Consider the following 24949-nt stretch of genomic DNA (forward strand, 5'->3'; position numbering starts at 1 on the left):
GGTGAAGAGGATGGTATAAAAGTAGAAGCTATGAGCACATTCTCTAGAACTGCTTTTGAATTCTGGCTCTGTCACCTCGGACAGATTATTTAATGTCTTTGTACTTCCAGTTTCCTCATCTGAGAAACAGGGTTAATAATAGTGTTTGCCTCATAGATTTGCTGGGAGGATTGAGTGATTGGAGTGGTATGAAGCATTGACAACAATGCTTTGTGTTAGAATGTGCCTGTGTATGTGTATGTATCTGTACATATGTGTACTATGTGCATGCATACATGCGTGAGTATGCCTAGCCATGTGCACATGTGTGGGTTTTGTATGTTTGTGAACATGTGTAGGAAGGTGACTATGTGTGGTTATGTGCTCATGGCTGTAGGTGTCTGGTCATGTGGTCTGCATCTGTTCATGTGTGTGCTTATGTGTTTGTTTGTTGGCTGTTGTTATTATTGTTATTATTCAGGCTCAGTGTGTTGGTCCACATGTGAGCCTCCTCCTGAGATTTCTTGGGATGTTTAAAAACTTGTCACAACTGCTTGTCCTCTGGAAACTCCCTTTTAGGGATAAGGTCAGAGTGGATTTAGCTTCTTTTTTCATAAAAAGCTCTGAAATTTTGCTTGTCTCAATTGTCAAGTTTTGGGATTTCATCTTTAAAAAAAAAAAAAAATTTAGCTAATGCTGCCAGCTCCTTTAAAATCTGTGTGATTGGTTTGTAGCTCATGATCGTTCTACCTTGGCTTTTATGAAGAAAGAAGTAGCTAAGAAAGAACTACCTCCCTTTGAAGACTTGTATGACTGGAAATGTTGGATCCCTACAGGCTGCCTGGGAGAAGGCAATGGCACCCCACTCCAGTACTTTTGCCTAGAAAATCCCATGGACGCAGGAGCCTGGTAGGCTGCGGTCCATGGGGTCGCGAAGAGTCGGACACGACTGAGCGACTTCACTTTCACTTTTCACTTTCATGCATTGGAGAAGGAAATGGCAACCCACTCCAGTGTTCTTGCCTGGAGAATCCCAGGTACAGGGAGCCTGGTGGGCTGCCGTCTATGGGGTCGCACAGAGTTGGACATGACTGAAGCGACTCAGCAGCAGCAGCATAGGCTGCCTGATAGACTTTACCTGTCCATGAATGACTCCTCCTGTCACACAGCCTTGAGAAATACTCAGGGTCGTCACGCTCATTCCTTCAGATCAAATGTGTGAAGGGACTTCAGTTTAGGTAAAATGGCCTCCTTGCTTGTTTCTTTTGTTGCTCAACGTCAGAAAGTCGTGTGTGTTGAAAGCCCTGGATTTTAGTTCACAGATGTCTTCATTTAGGGCTGAGTAGGTCCTAACTGTCCCTGGCTAGTTCCCAGATTAAGAAATTCTCCTTAGCTATCTTTGGGGCAAAATATTTGGGAAGAATTTTTGGTCTGTAAAGTTCCTGACTTTTTTCAGAGGACTGCTGGTCAATCAAGGGGATTCTCAGGTCTAAATTATCCATGTCAGGCACCGCCAGGCCCTGCAGCAGTGAATAAAGGAAGCCAGCCTTCTAGCTTCTGATACTCAGGGTGCTTTCTGTCCCCTGAACTGACTGTGGTATCCTGGTACTTTCTATTTTTGTTTAAAAGGAAAAAAAAAGTTAAAAGTAATAAAAATATGAATTAAAGTGAAAGTGAAAGTAAAAGTCAGTCGTGTCCAACTGACTTTGTGTTTGCAACTCCATGGACTATACAGTCCATGGCATTCTCCAGGCTGAAATCCTGGAGTGGGTAGCCTTTCCCTTCTCCAGGGGATCTTCCCAACCCAGGGATAGAACCCAGGTCTCCCACATTGCAGGCAGATTCTTTACCAGCTGAGCCAGCAGAGAAGCCCATGAATTAAAATAGTCAATATCAAAATAACGTGAAATGTGGTGAAAATTAAACCAAGTAAGCTAGTAAAACAAATCCCAGTGTTCTAAGGATTACTACAGACCTTTCTATTATTAATATGTGCCATGTGTTAACTGGGGCTCTTTTTATAAAACAGGTCTTTCTAAAATGATGCGTGCAGGGCTAAGAACCTGATTTAGAGATCCTCAGTTAGAGGAGGTCTTTGTGGAATCATACCCACCTCTCCGGTGCCTCGAGCTAGAGCCCTAGGCCTTGTGTTCCTGCAGGAAACAGAGACACACTTGAGGTTTAGCTGTCTGTATTTACTAGAGTAGAAACTTCTTTCAGGCAAAGACTTTCTTTGTATGGCTCTCTTATCTCTCACTGCTCATTTTGATTGGTCAACTGATCTTCAGTTAAGCCATGGAAAACACAGATAACCAGTCCTGCTTTTCTCATCCAGCTTCAAGCTTGGTTACTCTTTGTTCTCTGAGTTACTTGAGAATAAAAGACATTATCAAGTGCCTCTCATAGTGAGTTTTCAGTACGTGATTCTTAAATTAAAATGGTCTACCCAGCTACAAGGACAGCTTAGAGCATCAAGCCTTGGCGCCCTGGCTTCCTGGCTCATTTGTGTTTCTCCTTTATTAACTGACATAGAGGCAGGCTCAATGTGTATTGAATTAAAATGAACTGCTACCCCTCTCTGTGCCCCCAGGGTCTGTATTCCAGTGTAGTGTGCCCAGGTACGATGCTGACCAATTTGACATATGGAATTCTACCTCCCTTTGTGTGGATGTTAATCATGCCAATCATATGGCTGGTAAGTGATACATGCTTCTTCTCTTGATTTACTTAAGCTGTTCAAGTTGGAACCAAAAAGATGTGATTAAGGGTTGGGAAGTGCTTTAAGTAATTGAACTTGAAGGTGGCAGAATTCCATTTCACTCAAAAGTTTTGATGTTACCATGTAATCTCTGCTTCATACTGCCTGATACTCCCACTGTACCTCCATCTTAGTGAGCACTGTTTGTTAAGGGAATGTTTCTTTGATCACGCACCATATAGCCCAGGAGTTCTATGATTATATAATTTTGAGAAACCTGCGTTAAGTGATATCAAACTGGATTTCTCTGAGCTTTTAATATAGTCACTTGCATTAAAATTTCCCAAGGAGGGTATGATTGTGCATTGTATGATCACAGTGTCATGTTTTTGCTTGTTTGTTTTGTTTGTATTTTGAGCATCCCTCCAGCACTCATTAGAAAATGCTGCTTTCAGGAAATGTCCTTCCCTTGTAGAGCTCAGGAAGAAGTATCCTGTTTATGGCAGGCATGGGAAAAAGATGAGAAGGACATATGCCTTCATGTTAAAAGTGGTTGACTTGGAGTAATGGGGATTAAATGATGGAAATTATTTCTTGTTTCAATTTATTTTCTGAAACTGAAAAAATACTCTATAATAAGAAATGCAGTGTGTCTTTTTTTTAACATTTAAATGGATAATGCTTTTGTGACTCTAGACCACCACAGAATGACTACTGTTTTCTTTTTCTCAGTTACGCTTTTTTGCAAACGCTTTCACGTTGACACCTCACAATGGAACAGAAGCACTGGTATGTTACTAGAGTTTTAACATGTTGTATTCACTTCACAGATGTAGACTGTAAGTTCACTGAATTAGAAACAATCTTAACAGAAAAGATGAGAACAGACTCTGTATAAGCAAGGTCCTGTTTAGGACTAAGGTGAATCATAAGGTGAAATGCTGGTCATTAGGAGTGAACTTTGAAAGTTCAGTATGTTTTCTGGCACTGAGTACCATGGTTCTGGGCTCAGTGCTTCTGTAGAAGCAAGAGACATGAGCAGCCAGAGGAGAGCGGAGCATGGAGCACTGTCGGGGCAGGCAAAGCAAGATGTTGGCTGGGCAGTCAGTGTGAGATTTCCCACGGCGAAGGTGTGTTTCATGGGTCAAGAGTAGAGGCAACAAAGCCCAACTCCATTTCCCAATATGAAGATTCTCTTTTCCTGTATTAATAATAGAGAATTGAGTTATTAACTTGATTAGAAAACCAGTTTGTTTTCTTAAGTCACTCATGCAGATGGACCGCATGTGTTTCTTCATCAATGGCAGACATTACTAATGGATCATAATACTCTGTTCTGTTGTACATAAATGATGTCTCTGAATATTTTTCAACTGAAGGCCCCAAAGACATTCCCTACCAGTGGATGAGAATTGTCATACAAGATGAAATGTATTTGTCCTCTGTGCTTTATACCATCTGGTTGAAATTCCACTGTATTAAAAGTCAGTTCTATGTGTGTGTTTCCCTCACTCCACTTAGCTCCTTCAGGATTTTTGCTTTGTATTTTGGAAACCTGAGAGCCTATCACTATTACTTATTTCTTAATATATTTGTCCAGCCATTTAGAATAATGAATGATCATTTAGGGGTTACTCCTTCCATACATTTACGACACTGAAAGGCAAATCTAGAGGTCAAGTATATATTGTGTCAGAGGAGTAGGAATAGTTAAAATTCAGAATCTCCAGTTGCTAAGGAGCTTAGAGTCATGTTTAAAAAAAAGAGTGAATTGAGAAAATAGACAAGAAAATAAGACATTCTATCATCTAGTGGCAAGTACTCTAGGAATGATCAGAAAGGAGGATCACCATGGGGCTGGACCAGTTGGAGCAGGCTCTACTTACTGAGTCAGGCTTATTTGGGCTCTGAAGAATAGGTTGAATTTAATAAGATGAGTGGCATGCTCCCAGAGTCATGTTCAAAAAGTTTGTGACCTGGTGTAATTTCCTTCAGCATGGATGAGTAGGATGTCATTACCACTTAGTGATGATTATATATGCTGCAGATACAGATGAGGGTTTGAGCACATCACATGTGTAGCAAGAATCTCTTCAACCTTTGGTTGAATAAATTTTATCTCCTTAAATGGGCTGAGCTTGAGTGGCCTAGAATACAGTAGTTAGGAATGTGGACTGTAGAATTATAGTAATTCTGTTCAAATTCCAGTTCTCCTGTTTCTGACTGTGAACTCTTGGGCACATTTTTTACTTGCCTAAGCCTTTTATTATTAGCTGTAAAATAGGAATTACAGGAGTAAATGAGAGAAGGCTTATTGTAAAGGATTTTGTGTATTTCAGCATGTAAGATTTTAAAGAAAACCATCTTAATGAAAATAATGTAGTGTTGGCATGTGAACTGACAGCTCAATGGAATAAAATAGAAAGTTTAGGATAGGCCCAAAGCATATAGGTGTTTGATATATTATAATGATGCAGAAAATCAGTGAGGGTAAAGATGGTTTATTCAACAAATGCTGCCAAAAAATAGAATAGGATCTTTTCTACATACTTTATAGTCAAATAAAATTCTAGGTAAACTATAAGATTTATGTATAAAAGTAAGAATGTATAGTTACTTGGAAAAAATATGGGGACATTTTAAAATAATTTAAGAGTGCAGAGGCTTAACTATTCCCAGGAACTCTAGAAAACTGAAAAATTTGATTAAATAAATTAAAAAAAAATACATGACTAAAATTCTCACTATATAGATACTCAAAAGATTTGCCACAAAATGGAAGAAAAATACCTGCTACCCATAACATAGATAAAGGTTAAATTTTCTTTTCTTTTTTTTTTATCACAAAGATAAGACTATATAGTTTATTTTATTTTCTGCATTGGTCATTCCCATAAAATGCTTGGCTCACATTATAAAATCCTGTTAAAAACAAAACAGTACAAAAAAGTTTTTGGAGTTTAACTAAAGCATTAGAACTTGATAAGCATATAACTGATTAACTTCTCACTTCATTGTACAGCAGAAACTAACACACTATTTTAAAGCCATTATGTTTCAATAAAAAATACAATAAAATATGGAAAAAAAAAGATTTTGAGGCCTCGTGTAAGCAAAGAACAAAATATGTGGCCCTCTTTCACCTACGCTTACAAAGCACTTGCTTTTTAAAAAGTTTTTTTTATTGAAGGATAATTGCTTTACAGAATTTTGTTGTTTTCTGTCAAGCATGAATCAGCAATAGGTATACATATATCCCCTCCCTTTTGAACCTGCCTCCCATCTTCCTCCCCATCCCACCCCTCTAGGTTGATACAGAGCCCCTGTTTGAGTTTCCTGAGCCATACAGCAAATCCCCATTGGCTATCTATTTTACATATGGTAATATAAGTTTCCATGTAACTCTTTCCATACATCAAACCCTTTCCTTCCCTCTGTGTCCATAAATCTATTCTCTATGTCTGTTTCTTTATTGCTGCCCTGTAAATAAATTCTTCAGAACCATTTTTCTAGATTCTGTATATGTGCATTAGAATATGATATTTATCTTTCTCTTTCTGACTCACTTCAGTGTGTATAATAGTTTCTAGGTTCATCCACCTCATCAGAACTGACTCAAATGCATTCCTGTTTATGTCTGAGTAATATTCCATGTGTATATGTACTACAGCTTCTTTATCCATTCATTTGTTGATGAGCATCTAGGTTGCTTCCATGTTCTAGCTATTGCAAATAGTGCTGCAGTGAACAATGGGATACATGTGTCTTTTTCCTCCTCAGGGTTTCCTCAGGGTAAATGTTTAAGAGTGGGATTGCTGGGTCATATGGTGGTTTTATTCTTAGTTTTTTAAGGAACCTCCATACCGTCTTCCTTAGTGGCTGTATCAACTTACATTCTCACCAACAGTGCAAGAGCGTTCCCTTTTCTCCACACCCTCTCCAACATTTATTGTCTGTAGACTTTTTTGATGATGGCCATTCTAGCTGGTGAAAATCATAAGATACTGATGAAAGAAATCAAAAATGACATAAACAGATGAAGAGATATTCCATGTTCCTGGGTAGGAAGAAGCAATATTGTGAAAATGACTATACTACCAAATGCGACCTACAGATTCAATGTGATCCCTATCAAATTACCAGTGGCATTTTTCACAGAACTAGAACAAAAAATTTCACAACTCATATGGAAACACAGAAGACCCTGAATAGCCAAAGCAGTCTTGAGAAAGAAAAATGGAGCTGGAGGAATCAACCTTCCTGACTTCATATTATACTACAAAGCTACAGTCATCAAGACAGTATGGTACTGGCACAAAAACAGAAATATAGACCAATGGAACAAGATAGAAAGCCCAGAAATAAACCCAGTGGGTACCTTATTTTTGACAAAGGAGGCAAGAATATACAAGAGGGCAAAGACAGCCTCTTCAGTACATGGTGCTGGGAAGCCTGGACAGCTACATGTCAAAGAATGAAGTTAGAACACTTCCTAACACCATACACAAAGATAATCTCAAAATGGATTAAAGACCTAAATGTAGGACCAGAAACTATAAAACCCATAGAGGAAAACAGGCAGAACACTCGATGACATAAATCAAAGCAAGATCCTCTATGACCTGCCTCCTAGAGTAATGGAAATAAAAACAAAAGCAAACAAGTGGGACCTGATTAAACTTAAAAGCTTTTGCACAGCAAAGGAAACTGTAAGCAAGGTGAAATACACCCCTCAGAGTGGGAGAAAATAATAGCAAATGAAACAACTGGCAAAGGGTTAATTTCCAAAATAAACAAGCAGCTCATACAACTCAATACTAGGAAAACAATCAAAAAGTGGGAAAAAGACCTAAATAGACATTTCTCCAAAGGGGACATACAGATGGCTAACAAACACATGAAAAGATGCTCAACATCGCTCATTATCAGAGAAATGTAAATCAAAACTACAATTTTGATTAACTGGAAATTATTTACTAAATTTTACTAAAATTTACTAAATTTACTAGTAATTTACTAAAATTACTAAATTTTCTTAATTGTTAAAGGAACGTCAACAAATCAAGGAAAACAACCTATTGGAACAATGGGCAGAGGACATGAACAGAGTTTTGAAACTTGTAATCATATGAAGAAATGCCTAATCTTATATGAAGAGAAATGCAAATTAAAACTATAATGAAAAACTTTCACCTCTGATTAGCAAAGATTAGAAAGTTTAATATATTGATGCTATATTGGCAGGGGCGTAGGGAAATGAGCACTCTGCCACACTGCTGGAGAGAGTAGACTGATACAGCCTCTGTCAAGGGCTTTGGCAATATTATGCAATATGATAAATACGCATACCTTTAAACCTAGCAATTCCATCTTTGGTATTAGATAAGATAAATAAGATATCCTCAAACTTACATAGAATAATTTAGTCATCATTCATCACAGTGATGTTTGTAATAGCAAAACCTGGCAAAAACCTCTGTATCAGTTGGAAACTTTATGTAAATTATGGCACATCCATAGAAGGTTGTGACTTTGAAAGAGACTGAAATTTTCATGTACTGGTTTGAAAGTATCTACAAGGCCTGTTGTTCAAGTGAAAAATGTAAAGCGTGGAATAGTGTATATTTTGCTTCCATTTGCCTAAGAGAAATGGATGTATTTGTTTTTTTAACCAAATACATTTTCTTTGGAAGAATATACAGAATACTAACATGAGTGCTTGCTTCCAGAGAGAACTGGGTGGCTAGAAAACTGAAAGGGAGGAAGAGTTTTGACTACCATGTACATCTTTTGATTGTTGTACATGTACATAGTCATCTATTAATAAAACTAAATATTACATCAGTGACCTGTACTTTGCTGTGGTGTCAGTTGAATATCCTCTCGGAGTGAGCTCCAGTTCACATGTCCTGAGCTTTAATTTGAAGATTAAGGGAAAAGTCAGTTAAATATGGGAACTTTATAAAAATTTTCAAAGGATACTATTAAGCGGGCTGTTCTACTTTCTTCCTATAAATTATAGTTGTGGTTCATGCCAGCATCACAATTAGCTGATGCTATTCAGGAGGGTTGTCAGAATTTGTCTGGGGCTCTCTGAAGTGCTGATTAAAAATCCCCTCCAGCCTCACTCACTTTGGGCAGAAGAGAAGAGTCATTGACACCCTCTTCCTTTCCAGGTCTGGCTTTTCCACCAAAAGCCCGAGTCTCTCAATCCTCTGGTGAAATATCTGAGTGCCACCACTGGCTTTGGAAGCAATTATGTGACGTCCAAAAAGGTGACTCTCTTTGCTTTGTTTCATTGAAGAGGTTGATGGTGGGCTGGTCCCTGGGTTCCCAACCATGCTGCCAGCTATCCAGCTTCTCTTCTGTGGGTCTCCCCTCTCTGCCATCACACTGGCCTATTTTCATTTCTTTCTGCTTTTTCCTGCCTTTCAGCTTGACACACCTTTTCTACACCTCAACTGCTCTTATCTGTCTTTTTTCTGATTCATTACTACGATTTATTCTTAAGATCTCAGCTTTTATGTGACCTTTTACATTGAGTCAGGTGCTTCCATGCTAGATTTTTTTGACCTCCTATGCAGGTCAGGAAGCAAGTTAGAACTGGACATGGAACAACAGACTGGTTCGAAATAGGAAAAGGAGTACGTCAAGGCTGTATATTGTCACCCTGCTTATTTAACTTATATGCAGAGTACATCATGAGAAATGCTGGGCTGGAAGAAACACAAGCTGGAATCAAGACTGCAGGGAGAAATATCAATAACCTCAGATACGCAGATGACACCACCCTTATGGCAGAAAGTGAAGAGGAACTCAAAAGCCTCTTGATGAAAGTGAAAGAGGAAAATGAAAAGGTTGGCTTAAAACTCAACATTCAGAAAACTAAGATCATGGCATCTGGTCCCATCACTTATGGGAAATAGATGGGGAAACAGTGGAAACAGGGTCAGACTTTATTTTTGGGGGCTCCAAAATCACTGTAGATGGTGATTGCAGCCATGAAATTAAAAGATGCTTACTCTTTGGAAGGAAAGTTATGACCAACCCAGATAGCATATAAAAAGGCAGAAACATTACTTTGCCAACAAAGGTCCATCTAGTCAAGGCTGTGGTTTTTCCAGCAGTCATGTATGAACGTGAGAGTTGGACTGTGAAGAAAGCCGAGCGCCGAAGAATTGATGCTTTTGAATTGTGGTGTTGGAGAAGACTCTTGAGAGTCCCTTGGACTGCAAGGAGATCCAGCCAGTCCATTCTGAAGGAGATCAGCCCTGGGATTTCTTTGGAAGGAATGATGCTAAAGCTGAAACTCCAGTACTTTGGCCACCTCATGCCAAGAGTTGACTCATTGGAAAAGACTCTGATGCTGGGAGGGATTGGGGGAAGGAGGAGAAGGGGACGCCAGAGGATGAGGTGGCTGGATGGCATCACCGAATTGATGAGTTTGAGTGAGCTCCGGGAGTTGGTGATGGACAGGGAAGCCTGGCGTGCTATGATTCATGGGGTCGCAAAGAGTCGGACACTACTGAGTAACTGAACTGAACTGAACTGAATGCCAGTTCTGGATAGAACTCATACAGCAGTGGGCTCTTTGCTCCAAGGGTAAGCTCTGTGAAGAGGGGGATCACACCTGCCTTCCTTGCAAGTTCCCTTGCACATGGCACGCGCTCAAGAAATGTGATACAAGTTGAATGAAATATAAAGCATCTTACTAAGTGAAGTTAGCTTCCCTTTGTGTTCCACTTATGACAATTATTAGCTTTAATAGTTCGGTATTTGAAGAGGCAGGGGACCTAGTTTGGAAAAATGGGTGCTGTGTTTTGTAGACCCTGTTATCTAAAATGAAATTAAACACATTTACATAGTAGAAAATGAAAAAAATTATTGTGACCCCATAAGGATCAATTGTTATATTTTTGTCATGAGTAAGGTTTATTTCAGCCTCCCATTTTTCACTGCCTAGCTTATTGTGAGGAGGCAATGGCATAAAATAAAATTCAGTTCAGTTCAGTCACTCAGTCGTGTCCAGCTCTTTGCAACCCCATGGACTGCAGTATGCCAGGCTTCCCTGTCCATCATCAACTTCCAGAGCTTACTCAAACTCATGTCCATTGAGTTGATGATGCTATCCAACCATCTCATCCTCTGTCATTCCCTTCTCCTCCTGCCTTCAATCATTCTCAGCATCAGAATCTTTTCAAATGTGTCAGTTCTTCACATCAGGTGGTCAAAATTTCAGAGTTTCAGCTTTAGCATCAGTCTTTCCAATGAATATTCAGCACTGATTTCCTTTAGGATGGATGGTTTGATCTCCTTGCAGTCCAAGGGACTCTCAAGAGTCTTCTCCAATACCACAGTTCAAAGGCATCAGTTCTTTGGTGCTCAGCTTTCTTTATAGTCCAACTCTCACATCCATACATGACTATTGGAAAAACCAAAGCTTTGACTAGATGGACCTTTGTTGGCAAAGTAATGTCTCTGCTTTTTAATATGCTGTCTATGTTGGTCATACCTTTTCTTTCAAGGAGCAAGCGTCTTTTAATTTCATGGCTGCAGTCACCATCTGCAGTGATTTTGGAACCCAAGAAAATAAAGTCTGTCACTGTTTCCATTGTTTCTCCATCTATTTGACACAAAGTGATGGGACCAGATGCCATGATCTAATTTTCTCAATGTTGAGGGTTTTTTTTTAATATAAATGTATTTATTTTAATTGGAGGCTAATTACTTTACAATATTGTATTTGTTTTGCCATACATCAACATGAATCCACCACGGGTATACATGTGTTCCCCATCCTGAACCCCCTTCCCACCTCCCTCCCCGTACCATCCTTCTGAGCCGTTTCGGTGCACCAGTCCCAAGCATTCAGTATCATGCATCAAACCTGGACTGGCGATTCATTTCATACATGATATTATACATGTTTCAATGCCATTCTCCCAAATCATCCCACTCTCTCCCTCTCCCACAGAGTCCAAAGACTGTTCTATACATCTGTGTCTCTTTTGCTCTCTCGCATACAGGGTTATCATTACCATCTTTCTAAATTCCATATATATGTGTTAGTATACTGTATTGGTGTTTTTCTTTCTGGCTTACTTCCAATGTTGAGTTTTAAGCCAACTTTTTCACTCCTCTTTCACTTTCATCAAGAGGCTCTTTAGTTCTTCGCTTTCTGCCATAAGGGTGGTATCATCTGCATATCTGAGGTTACTTATATTTCTCCTGGCAATTTTGATTCTGGTTTGTGCTTCATCCAGTCCAGCATTTCTCATGATGTACTCTGCATATAAGTTAAATAAGCATGGTGACAGTATACAGCCTTGACATACTCCTTTTTCTATTTGGAACCAATCTATTGTTCCATGTCCAGTTCCAACTGTTGCTTCTTGACCTGCATACAGATTTCTCAGGAGGCAGGTCAGGTTGTCTGGTATTTCCATCTCTTTAAGAATTTTCCACAGTTTGTTGTGATCCACACAGTTAAAGCCTTTGTTTGGCATAGTCAATAAAGCAGAAATAGATGTTTTTCTGGAACCCGCTTGCTTTTTCGATGATCCAGTGGATGTTGACAATTTGATCTCTGGTTCCTCTGCCTTTTCTAAAACCAGCTTGAACATCTGAAAGTTCACGTTTCACACACTGTTGAAACCTGCCTTGGAGAATTTTGAGCATTACTTTGCTAGTGTGTAAGATGAGTGCAATTGTGCGCAATTTGAACATTCTTTGGCATTGCCTTTCTTTGGGATTGGGATGAAAACTGACCTTTTCCAGTCCTGTGGCCACAGTTGAGTTTTCCAAATTTGCTGGAAAATTGGATTGAAGCAAATAAGTTAGCTAAGGCAGAGTCATAATTGACAGTGACCTTGTCTATATGTCAGTAGCTTGAGTTCTAAAGGGAACCATGCTCTCCACTTCCCATAGTATATGTTTACTGAAAATGAACCTAAGAACCTCCAGTGTATTCCAAACTATATTCTGTGAGATACTAGTTCCTTAAGATTTGCAAAAAGCAATTTGTCATCCAAGTAAGTCTGAGAAATGCTTCATATTATATCCCCCCTCTTTCAGAGACCTGCACTAGGCACATTATGCTAGCAAAGGCTTTGAGAAGTTGATACAGTTAGGAAATATGCCTGACATGTTTCATCCTGCTGTTTCTAAGTTGCTCTTGACTGTATGATGTTTTCGTTTCCTTTTAAAATTTAAGAATGCATAACAACATCCCAAGAAATTCTTTGGGAACTCTGTGCTATGTGCTCTGTTGCTTCAGTCATGTCCAACTCTTTGAGACCCCATGGACTGTAGCCTGCCAGGCTCCTCTGCCCATGGGATTCTCCAGGCAGGAATACTGGAGTGGGTTGCCATTTCCTTCTCCAGGGGATCTTCCTGACCCAGGGATCGAACCAGCGTCTCTTGCGTCTTCTGCATTGGCAGGCATGTTCTTTACCACTAGTACCACCTGGGAAGCCGTCTTGGGAACTCTATTGTAAACAAATAAGCTTACTTTCAGGTCCTCAGAATTTGTTTGAATTTACATCTATTGATGTCAAAGGAGTGGCTGATTTACCAAGGGGATAAAATGTTTAATTCCATAAACCAAAGGACTGTATTAGCATTTCTTGGAAATGCATCGCAGACTGTTTTTAACCTTCGATTAATTTTAGTAAGTCAGCTTTCTGCTGTTTAAAGATTGGGTTGAATTAAAGAGAGCTGTAATTCCTCTTCCAGTTACAACATGAAAAAAATGCTAACATGATTGAATGTAAATGTTTTTCCAAAAGGTTTTAAAGTTTTCTTTAATTTGTAGCCTTTTAGCTTTGGGGGCTGGAAGTTTGCTTTGCATACAATGTATCAGTTAAAATTAATTTTCTACATAAAACAGAAGAATGTAAAGTAAAGTGGATAAAACAAGATAAAAGCTAATATTTCTTGCATGTAAAGCAGTTTGGAGAATGGCAGCTTTGGGCTGGCCTGGCAGCTTGGCAGATTGTCAGGTATCCAGGTTCCCTCTGCCATCCCTGAGGTATGGTCCTCATCCTTATGGTTCAGGAGAGCAGTGTGAAGAAGGGAGAAAGAAAGGGGTGCCTCATTACCTTTAAAGAGAGTCCTGGGTAGTACCGCACACTTCCACTTATATCTCATTGGCCAGAATTTAGTCCATGGTACCATTAGCTTCAGTGAAGGCTGGAGACTTAGTCTTTCATCTGCAGGGCAGTGAGTTCAGCTAAGATCAGAGCTCTTTTATTGAAGAAGTTACTTACTAGGAGGTAAGTATCAGTTGTAATTAAAAACAAAATGTTGAGATTCCTAACATTCCCCACATGGCTTCCACCACAGCTTTCCTTCTGGGCCTTTTTTGGATTATCTTACCTGTTATTTAAATGGAATCCTTTTATTCAAATACTGTTTATTTTTCCTTTCTAGTCACGCCTATCTCGCTTCTTTTCCAGATGGACCTAGATGAAGACACTGCTGAAAAATTTTACCAAAAGCTACTGAAACTTGAAAAGGAGATTAGGGTCACCATTCAAAAAACCAATAACCAGAACTGAAAATGATGCTCTCTGAAACATACTGTGCCTTTTGTGGGTTCTGGAGTGTGTGGGTTTCTCCTGAGTTGGACCATGTGCATTTGTGGTAAAAAGTGATTTCTGCTGGTCTCTTCATTGCAGAATCACCTCTACAATTATGTTTGTGTGTGCATGTGAGAAAAGAATGTCTGTTAGTTTATCAGTCTTTAAGAATGATGTCACATCAGAGTCGAGCTAGAGTCACCCAACTGAGTACCTGTTTGCTCTGCTAACAAGAGCACAAGCTCTATTTCATGGGATGAGGTATTGACTTGAATAATTATGACACAGACACATACTGATTCTCCTTTTCACCTGCCCCAGAAGGAGGACGTATTACTCATTCTCTGAGTAGCAGTCTTAGCCTTGTTCTTCACAAGTAGTTTTCCTAGGTCTTGTACCTTATTTCTTCCTCCACATGCCGCATTTAAAAATCCTAATACAGATGCCCATGTAATTAATCATCATAGTAACAAAAGTATATGTATTTGGGCCACTTGAATTATTTTCCCTGTATTTTCAAAGTATCTTTTATTGATACTGAGATAGTCCATGTTAATAGTGGGCCTGACCTTCACCACAGTTTACAAATTTATTACTGACCAACTTGTTTTCATGACATATTTTAGCGGATGTAATCCTGCACCAAAAATGATTTACTCAAATTGTTTCAATGAATTTACTCAGATTTTTCAATTGAATAATTACTGGTGGAATGTCTCTTAGTATTAGTAGTGGTCGAAAGTGGTTAGGACTAGTTTGCATGATGTCAAGACAAAATGCTAAAATGCCTAGGTGTTTCAACCAACATCTGGAATATTAGAGTAATATTTTTAATGAGTTAATATGAAAAATTACATGTAAATATAATGTCTATATGTTTTAAAGTGTGGAATTTTGGTTATTCTTTCTCTAAGTTTGTTGCTAAAGATATTTTTAATAACTTTAAACATATATGAAGATGAGAGCTGACCACTCTCCATTCTCTTTGAAAAAGAAGGGTGAAGTTAGAGAGCTGAAAGCACAGAGCTGGTTTTCATTCTTCTGTTTACTCACTGTTAATTGGGAAGAAGTACTTTACTGTGGATCTCAAGCTTTTTGTCTGTGAAGTGGAATCTTCCTGTATTCTCTGTTCATGGATATGAAGTGAGAATGAAATGCAGTAATATATGTGAATGAATAAAGAGCATTTTTTGAGAACAATGACTACACAATATTTTTTAGAGATTAATAAGCCAGGGTGTCATGATTGAAATATTACTATGTGAGGCACTGAGTGAGCACATGCCATCTGACTGAGAGTGGTCTCTGTTTCTGGAATTTTTTTAAAAAAATTAAAGTATAGTTGATTTACAGTGTTTCCAGGTGTACAGCAAAGTGATTCAGTTATATTCAGTTTTTCAGATTCTTTTCCACCATAGATAGTTACAAGTTACTGAATATAGTTCCCTGTACTATATAGTAGATCCTTGTTTTATTTATTTGTAGTTTGTATCTGTTACTCTCAAACTGCTCATTTAAATCCACCTCCCCCGCTATCCCCTTACTTAACCCTGTTTGTTTTCTATCTCTGTGAATCTATTTATATGTTTTAAATAAGTTCATTGTATCAAATTTTTAGATTACACATATAAGTGCTATCGTGCGATATTTGTCTTTCTCTGTCTGACTTATTTCACTCATGACAATCTCTAGGTCCATCCATGTTGCTGCAAATGGCATTATTTCATTCTTTTTAATGGCTGAGTAGTAGTCAGCTGAGCTCAGGAGTAGCTGAGCATTTTTATATACCACATCTTTATCCATTCACCTGTCAGGGGACGTTGGGTGCCTTTGATGTCTTGGCTAATTGTGCTGCTGTGAGTATAGGGGTGCATGTATCTTTTCCAGTTAGTTCTCATCCTCCAGATGTATGCCTAGGAGTGGGATTGCTGCTGTTGTGTTTAGTCTCTCAGTCATGTCCAACTCTTTGCAACCCTGTGGACTGGACCCACCAGCTCCTCTGTGGGGTTTTTCAGGTGAGAATATTGGAGTCGGTTGCCGTTTCCTCCTCCAGGGGATCTTTCCAACCCAGAAATCAAACCATGTCTCCTGCATTGCAGGTGGATTCTGTACCCACTGAGCTATCAGGGAAGCCTAGGATTGCTGGATCATATGGTAACTATTTTTAGTTTTTTAAGTAACCTGCATACTCTTCTCCATAGTGGCTGTCCCTGTTTACATTCCCACTAATAGCATAGGAGGATTCCATTTTTTCCACACCCTCTCCAGGATTTACTATTTGTACAATTTTTGAAGATGGCCACTCTGACCGCTGTGAGGTGATACTTCAGTGTAGTTTTGATTTGCAAACAAAGGTCCGTCTAGTCAAGGCTATGGTTTTTCCTGTGGTCGTGTATGGATGTGAGAGTTGGACTGTGAAGAAGGCTGAGCACCAAAGAATTGATGCTTTTGAACTGTGGTGTTGGAGAAGACTCTTGAGAGTCCCTTGGACTGCAAGCAGATCCAACCAGTCCATTCTGAAGGAGGTCAGCCCTGGGATTTCTTTGGAAGGAACGATGCTAAAGCTGAAACTCCAGTACTTTGGCCACCTCATGCAAAGAGTTGACTCATTGGAAAAGACTCTGATGCTGGGAGGGATTGGGGGCAGGAGGAGAAGGGGACGACAGAGGATGAGATGGCTGGATGGCATCACTGACTGGATGGACATGAGTCTGGGTGAACTCCGGGAGTTGGTGATGGACAGGGAGGCCTGGCGTGCTGCGATTCATGGCGTTGCAAAAAGTCGGACACGACTGAGCAACTGAACTGAACTGAATAAGTAGCCATGGTGAGTTTTTTTTTTTCATATGCATTTTGGCCATCAATATGTCTTCTTTGGAGAAATGCTATTTTTTGATTGGGGTGTTTGATTTTGTTTTACTATTGAACTGTATAAGCTATTTGTATATATTGGAAATTAACTCCTTGTCAATCACAATTTTTAAATATTTTCTATAGGTTGGTTGATGGTTTCCTTTGCTTTTAAGCTTTTAGGTTTTAAGTTTAATTAGGCCAAACTTGTTTATTTTTGCATTGATTTATTTCCTTTACTCTGGGGCTTCCCTCATGACTCAAATGGTAAAGAATCTGTCTACAGTGTGCAGGAGACCTGGGTTCAATCCCTGGGTCAGGAAGATTTCCTGGAGTATTAAATGGCTACCCACTCCAGTACTCTGGCCTGGAGAATTCCATGAACTTAAGAGCCTGGAGGACTACAGTCAAAAGTGAAAGTGAAATTCACTCAGTCATGTCCGACTCTTTGCGACCCCATTGACATGGAATTCTCCAGGCTAGAATACTGGAGTGGGTAGCCTTTCCCTTCTCCAGGGGATCCTCCCAAGCCAGGGATCGAACCCAGGTCTCCTACATTGCAGGTGGATTCTTTACCAGCTGAGCTACCACAGTCAATGGGATCTCAAAGAATCAGCCATGACTGAGCTACAAACACTTTCAGAAGATGGATCCAAAAAAAAAAAAAATGTTGCTGTGTTCTGCCTATGCTTTCCTCTGGGAGTTTTATAGTATCTAGTCTTACATTTAGGTCTTTAATCCATTTTGAGACTTTTTTTTTTTTTTTTTTTTTTGTATAGGGCATTATAATTTCATTATTTTACATATAGCTGTCCAGGTTTTACAGCAGTAGTTATTGAAGAAACTGTCTTTTCTCCATTATATAGTCTATCCTCCTTTACATAGATTAATTGACCATAAGAATGTGCTTTTATTTCTGGGCTTTCTATCCTCTTCCTTGAGCTAAATGTCTGCTTTTGTGCCAGTAACATACTGTTTTGATGACTGTAGCTTTGAAGTTTAGTTTGAGGTCAGGAAACATGATTTATCCAGCTCTGCTCTTCTTTCTTAAACTTGTTTTGACTATTCAGGCCTTTAGTGTTTCCACACAAATTAAATTTTTTTTTGTTGTTCTATGAAAACACTGTTGGTAATTTGATGGATGTTGCATTGAATCTGTAGGTTGCCTTGAGATGTATGGTCATTTTAACAATATTGATTCCTCAATCCAAGAACATGGTATATCTTTCCATCTCTCTCAATTTCTTTCATTAGCATCTTAGAGTTTTTGAAGTACAGGTTTTTTGCCCCTTGGGGTAGGATTATTCCCAGGCATTTTATTCTTTTGATACAATGGTAAATGGGATTTTTCCCCTTAATTAATGTTTCTGATAGTTCATTGGTAGTGTATAGCAACGCAACAGATTTCTGTGTATTAACTTTGTATCCTACAACTTTAACATTGTTTGTATTGAGTTGTAGTAGTTCTCTCACAGCATCTTTAGGATTTTCTATGTGTGGTATCATGTCATTGGCAAATACTTCCAAAGCTATTTTGAATAAAAGTGGTGAGAGTCAGCATACTTGTCTTATTCCTGATTTTAGAGGGAATGCATTCACTTTTGAACATTAGTTAGCCGTGGGTTTGTCATATATGGCCTTTACTATGTTGAAGTATGTTTCTTTTATGCTCACTTCTTGGAGATTTCTTATTCAAAGTGGATGTTTCATTTTGTCAAAAACTTTTTATACATCCATTGAGATAATTATATGGTTTTTATTCAGTTTATTAATATGGTATATCATGTTAATAATGTTGATTGACTTACAGATATTGAAAAATCCTTGCATCCCTGGGATAAATCCCAGTTGAGTGTGGTATATGATCCTTTTAATGTGTTGTTGAATTGAGTTCGTTTATATTTTGTTTAGGATTTTTACATTTATGTTCTTCAGTGATATTGGTCTGTGATTTTCTGTTTTGTGATATTTTTATCTGGTCTTGTCATCAGGGTGATGGTGGCCTCATAGAATGAGTTTGGAAGTGTTTCCCTGCAATTTTCTGGAATAATTTCAGAGGGACAGGAGCTAACCTCTTCTCTAAATAACTGGAAGAATTCACTTGTGACAGTGTCTGGTCTTAGGCTTTTGTTTGTTGGGAGTTTAATTACTGATTCAGTTTCATTACCGGTAGTTAATCTCTTCATATTTTCTATTTCTTCCTGGTTGAGTCTTGGGAGAGTGTACCTTTTGAAGACTGTCCATTTCTTCTAGGCTGTACATTTATTGGCATATAGTTGCTTATAGTAAGCTCTTATGGCCATTTGTATTCTGTGTTGTTGATTGTAATGTCTCCTTTTTAATTCCAATTTTATTGATTTGGGCCTTCTCTTTTTCTCTTGATGACTCTGGATAACAGTTTATCAGTTTTACCTTTTCAAAGAACCAGCTTTTAGTTTCACTCGTTGTTAACTATTGCTTTTTAGTCTCTATTTCATATATTTCTGCTCTGATCTTCATGATTTTTTTCCTTCTACTTACTTTGGGTTTTACTTATTATTCTTTCTCTGGTTGCTTTAGGTGTAAGATTAGGTTGTTTGAGATTTTTCTTATTTCTTGAGGCAAGATTATCTCACTGTAAACTTCCTCCTAAAACTTCTTTTGCTGCATGCCATAGGTTTTGGATTGTACTATTTTCATTTATCTCTAAGTATTTTTGATTTCCTGTTTGATTTCTTCAGTAACCTATTGGTTGTTTGGTAGCACATTGTTAAGCCACCATGTGGTCTGGGTTTTTTTGTAGGTTTTTTTTTTCCTCTTGTTCATTTCTAGCATCATAGTGTTGTGGTTAGAAAAAATGCTTGATATTTCAATTGTTTTAAAATTTACCAAGGATTGCTTTGTGGCCTAGTGTGATCTATGCTGGAGAAAGTGCCATGTGCACTTGAAAAGAAAGTGTATTCTGCTGCTTTCTGTTGGAATGCTCTATAAATATCAATTAAGTTCTTTGGCCTAATATATCATTTAAGGCCTATATTTCTTTATTGATTTTCTGTCTGGATGGTCTGTCTATTGATGCAAGTGACGTGTTAAAGGCCCCTATTTTGTCTTACTGTAAATTTCTCTTTTCATATATAATATTTGCTTTATATATTAAGGTGCATTACCACTGAACAGAAAAAGAATGAAAAGAAATGAGAACAGTTTAAGAGCCTTCTGGAACAACATCAAGTGCATTAATGTTCACATTAGAGAGTCCTAGAAGGACCTATATATATACACACACATATATATATGTGTATATATATATAAATAAAAAGAAACCTATATGTAAATATATATATTTTTTACAGAATTCACCTGTAATGCAGGAGACCTAGATTCTATCCCTGGGTTGGAAAGATCCCCTGGAGAAGGGAAAGGCTACCCACTCCAGTATTCTGGCCTGGAGAATTCCATGGACTGTATAGTCCATGGGGTTGCAAGAATCGGACACAACTGAGTGATTTTCACTTTTTTATGTGAGGGAGTGTGTGTATATGTGTGTGTATGTGTGTGTGTGTATGATGCATCAGTTCAGTTGCTCAGTCGTGTCCGACTCTTTGTGACCCCATGAATCGCAGCATGCCAGGCCTCCCTGTCCACCACCAACTTCCGGAGTTCACTCAAACTCAGATCCATCGAGTCAGTGATGCCATCCAGCCATCTCATCCTCTGTCGTCCCCTTCTCCTCCTGCCCCCAATCCCTCCCAGCATCAGAGTCTTTTCCAATGAGTCAACTCTTTGTATGAGGTGGCCAAAGTACTGGAGTTTCAGCCTTAACATCATTCCTTCCAAAGCACACCCAGGACTGATCTCCTTCAGAATGGACTGGTTGGATCTCCTTGCAGTCCAAGGGACTCTCAAGAGTCTTCTCCAACACCGCAGTTCAAAAGCATCAATTCTTCAGTGCTCAGCCTTCTTCACAGTCCAACTCTCACATCCATGCATGACGACTGGAAAAACCATAGCCTTGACTAGACAGACCTTTGTTGGCAAAGTAATGTCTCTGCTTTTGAATATGCTAATATGCTGCATATATATTTATAATTGTTATGTCTTCTTGGATTGATCCCTTGATGATTATGTAATGTCCATCTATGTCTCTTCTAACAATCTTCATGTTAAAATCTATTTTGTCTGATATGAGTATTGCTACACCAGCTTTCCTTTGATTTACATTTGCATGGAATAGCTTTTCCCATCCCATCACTTTGAGTCTCTAGATTTGAAGTGAGTCTCTTGTAGGCAGTATATCTACAGATCTTGGTTTTGTATGCATTCAGCCAGTTTGTGTCTTTTGGTTGGAACATTTAGTCTATTTACATTTAAGGTGATTATCAATATCAATGTCCTTATTTCCATTTTGTTCATTGGTTTGGGTTTGTTTTTGTAGATCTTTTTTCCTTTTGTGTTTGTATTATATTTAGATTCGTTTTTTTGACTTGTATATATATTATAGATTTTAGGTTTCTAGTTATGAGGTTTTAGTTAGCAGTTTCTCTCTATATGATTGTTTAAGTTGTTGATATGTTAATTTCAAAGGCATTTTAAATACCTTGCATTTGTATTCTCCTTCCCTCATGATTACTGTTTTTGATATATATTTACACCTGATTTTTGCTGTGGACTCTTTAGCCTTTACACTGCCTGTCTCCTAATGGGTGGGACTGTGTCCCTGCCCATTTAAGTTCTTTTGTCTGAGGTGTCCCAGCACTGGAATCTACAGGCTATTGGATGGGGGCCAGCTCTTGGCATTAATGGTCCAAGATGCCAGGATTGTTAATGTGCCTGCATGGTCCTCAGTATGGCTTCCACCAGTGTCTTTTCCTAGGGTGAACTGCAGCTGCCCCCTGCCTCACCAGAACTCTCCAAGACCAGCAGGCAAGTCTGGCTCAGGCTCCTATTAAGTTACTGCTTTTGTCCTAGGCCCCAGTGTACACTGGATTTTGTGTGTGCCCTCTAAAAGTGATGTGTGTATTTCCCCCAGTCCCATGGGGCTTCTGCAGTTAAACCCTGGTGGCCTACAAAGCCAAATGCTCTGGGAGCTCATCTTGCCAGTGCCAGAATCCTGGGCTGGAGAGCCTGACATGGGTCTCAGAACTCTTACTCCTGTGGGAGAACCTCTGCAATATAATCCTCCAACTTGTGGGTCATCCACCCAGGTGTCACATGTGATTTCAATATATTGTAAATCCACCTCTCCTACCTCTCTCATTGTGATTCCTTCTCTGTGTCTTTAATTGCAGAAGACCTTTTCTGGTAGGTCCTATCTTTGTCACTGATGGTTGTTCTGCTGATAGTTGTAATTTTGGTGTGCTCATGAGAGGAGGTGAGCTCAGGGTCTTTTCTATTGTGCCATCGTGGCCACTTTTCCTACTCTGTTTTCTAAATTGTTGAGTCATCACACTGGAGCAACATCAGGCTAGGTGGGAGGGTTTGGAGGGAGGAGCATGGCTCTGGGACTAGGCAGACATTGAGTCAAACTCATGACTTTGGGTATGTTGCTTCAATTTATACCTCAATTTAATTTTAAGAAATATTGATGCTTACCTTGCAGAATTGTGAGATTATATCCTAATATATGTGTGCACACATCATAATGTATGTGCTATCAATATGACCTATTATTTAATTCTGTTCCACACTAAGTACCCAAAAGGGGATTTTAAACATGAACTAAATTCTGATTTCAAGTCATTTATGGTATGTCAGTAGGTTAGTTCTACATATTTTGAGTCATTTCATCCAATTTCCCTAAAATGGAAAACAAATCATAGTCCCTTTAGACATTAACTATCTGATGTACTTACTGCATTTTTAATGGTAATGTTACTATAGAGAAATAAAATATACAATTTCCATACCAATAGAGGTATAAAGAAAAAAGAATACCCAAGCCATCCAAAAATATAATAAATTAGAAAGGGGAAGAAGCTGATTATGGTACTAAGAAAAAATAGATGAATGAAAATCCCCAAATTAGGTTTAATATATCCTCAAATGCTCTCAAAAATCTAATGATACAGGATTTCTATTCCTTAGTAAATATCTAAAAAATAAACCCATAACACTAATTCAAAAAGATACATTCACCCCTCATGTTCATAGATGCATTATTTACAGCTGCCAAAATACTGAAGTAACCTAAGTGTCCATCAATAGATGAATGGATAAAGAAGATGTGGTTATATACACAACGGGATACTATTGTCTTCAAAAAATGAAATTCTGTCTCTGTAACAACATGGATGGACTCTGAGGGTATTTTGCTAAGTCATAAAGACAAATACTATATGATATCACTATTATGTGGACTCAAAATAAATAGTGACTATACTGAAAGAGGCTCACAGATAGAGAACAAGCTAGAGGTTACCAATCAGGAGAAACAATGGTAGGGTCAGGGGATTAAGAGAGTCAATTTACTATGTATAAAATAAGGTACAGGACAATATCACAATATTTAATAATAGCTATAAATAAAAGCTATAAAATAAAACCTCTAAAGGTTATGAATCACTATGTTGTGCACCAGAAACAATACTATACATCTATAACCTCAACTTTAAAAAAAAAAGAATATTAAAAAAATGCATATGTTCAGATAGATCAAGATTAATACAAATGGAATAAATAAGCTAGTTAAACAAGCAATTACTAGAGCTGGTTAAATATTTTTTTAACATGGCCAACTACTATAACATGATGATTTATGTAAAGGTCAAAAGTAAAAGGATGAGAAAATATATGCTTGGCAAATATTAATAAAAGTTAATAAGCTTGTTTAGTTATGTTAATACCAGATAAAATACAAAAGCATTTTTAAGGACTAAATGACAAGGTTAAAACACTGTGAGGGTATTATTTAATGTGTATATTTAATGCTTAAAATATAAAAAGCAGTTTACAGAATTATAAATTTCATGGAGAAATTGATAAATTCCACAAGTTTAATAGATAATTTTAATAGATATCACTTATTGCTTTATTAATCATGCAAAAAATAGTAAGTATATGGAGGATAAGAAGAGTTAATAAGCTTGATCTGATGAATATGTATCTATAACTCACTAGTTGGATAACCACATATATTCAAATTCATATATAACAATTCATGAACTTATAGAAAACTAGACCTCAAAGTAAGTCTCAACAAGTATTAAAGAATGTGTATTATTCAAACGATGGCCATAGATCATTTACAAGAAGGTAACCAAAACAAAGGGAAAAAAACCCTAACAAACCTCTTTTACCACTTTTAAACTCCTTGGTCAGGGAATATTGAAAATTAGAAAATATTTGCAACTAAATGACAAATTTCTACATATTAATGAATGAAACTCACTCACTGCCCTGTGGACGCTGTGTGTGTAAGATATCATAACACTATAAAACTCCTAGAAGAGAATGTAGACAAAACAGTTTCTGACATAAATCGTAGCAGTTATTTTCTTCAGCTCATCTCCCAAAGTAGTGGAAAGCAAAAATTGACACATGGGACTTGTAAGACATAAACTTTTGCACAGAAAAGGAAACCATAAGAAAATATTTGTAAATGATGCATCTGACAAGGGCTTAATTTCCAAAATATAAAAAGCTCAGACAACTCAGTTACAACGAGAAAAAGCAAACAACCTAATTTAAAAAAAAAAAAAAAAAGGGAAGACCACCTAAGTAGATATTTCTCCAAAGAAAACATACAGATGATGAATTTGTTGTTTAGTTGCTCAGTCCTGTCCAACTCCTTGTGACCCCATGGACTGTAGCCTGCCAGGTTCCTCTATCCATGGGATTTTCCAGGCAAGAATACTGGAGTGGGTTG

The 24949-nt window shown here is 38.1% G+C and overlaps 1 protein-coding gene and 1 long non-coding RNA gene across 3 annotated transcripts in view; one reads left to right on the forward strand and one right to left on the reverse strand.

Moving 5' to 3' along the window:
- The window catches only part of HSD17B7 (hydroxysteroid 17-beta dehydrogenase 7), a 29907-nt gene extending 14451 nt beyond the window's left edge, over positions 1 to 15456 (forward strand). Inside the window, exons 6-9 of the mRNA XM_086393832.1 lie at positions 2570 to 2674; positions 3410 to 3466; positions 8854 to 8952; positions 14134 to 15456. Coding sequence (XP_086249958.1) covers positions 2570 to 2674; positions 3410 to 3466; positions 8854 to 8952; positions 14134 to 14235 — 363 coding nt within the window. The 3' untranslated portion in view covers positions 14236 to 15456. The remainder of the gene's footprint in view (positions 1 to 2569; positions 2675 to 3409; positions 3467 to 8853; positions 8953 to 14133) is intronic.
- Positions 3476 to 24949, reverse strand: part of LOC147377059 (uncharacterized) — a 44036-nt gene continuing 22562 nt past the window's right edge. Inside the window, exons 2-4 of one of the 2 annotated variants that reach the window (XR_015161307.1) lie at positions 13777 to 13887; positions 12446 to 12486; positions 12153 to 12332 (exon numbers count right to left, since the gene is read on the reverse strand). This is a non-coding gene — a long non-coding RNA (uncharacterized LOC147377059). Of the gene's footprint in view, positions 3879 to 12152; positions 12333 to 12445; positions 12487 to 13776; positions 13888 to 24949 lie in introns of those variants that run through there. The other variant, XR_015161306.1, reaches the window with a different exon arrangement.

Source organism: Bos grunniens, chromosome 3, assembly GCF_055505025.1.
Source record: "Bos grunniens cultivar Pamir isolate PY7600 chromosome 3, Bosgru_T2T1.0, whole genome shotgun sequence".
NCBI classification, from domain to species: domain Eukaryota; kingdom Metazoa; phylum Chordata; class Mammalia; order Artiodactyla; family Bovidae; genus Bos; species Bos grunniens.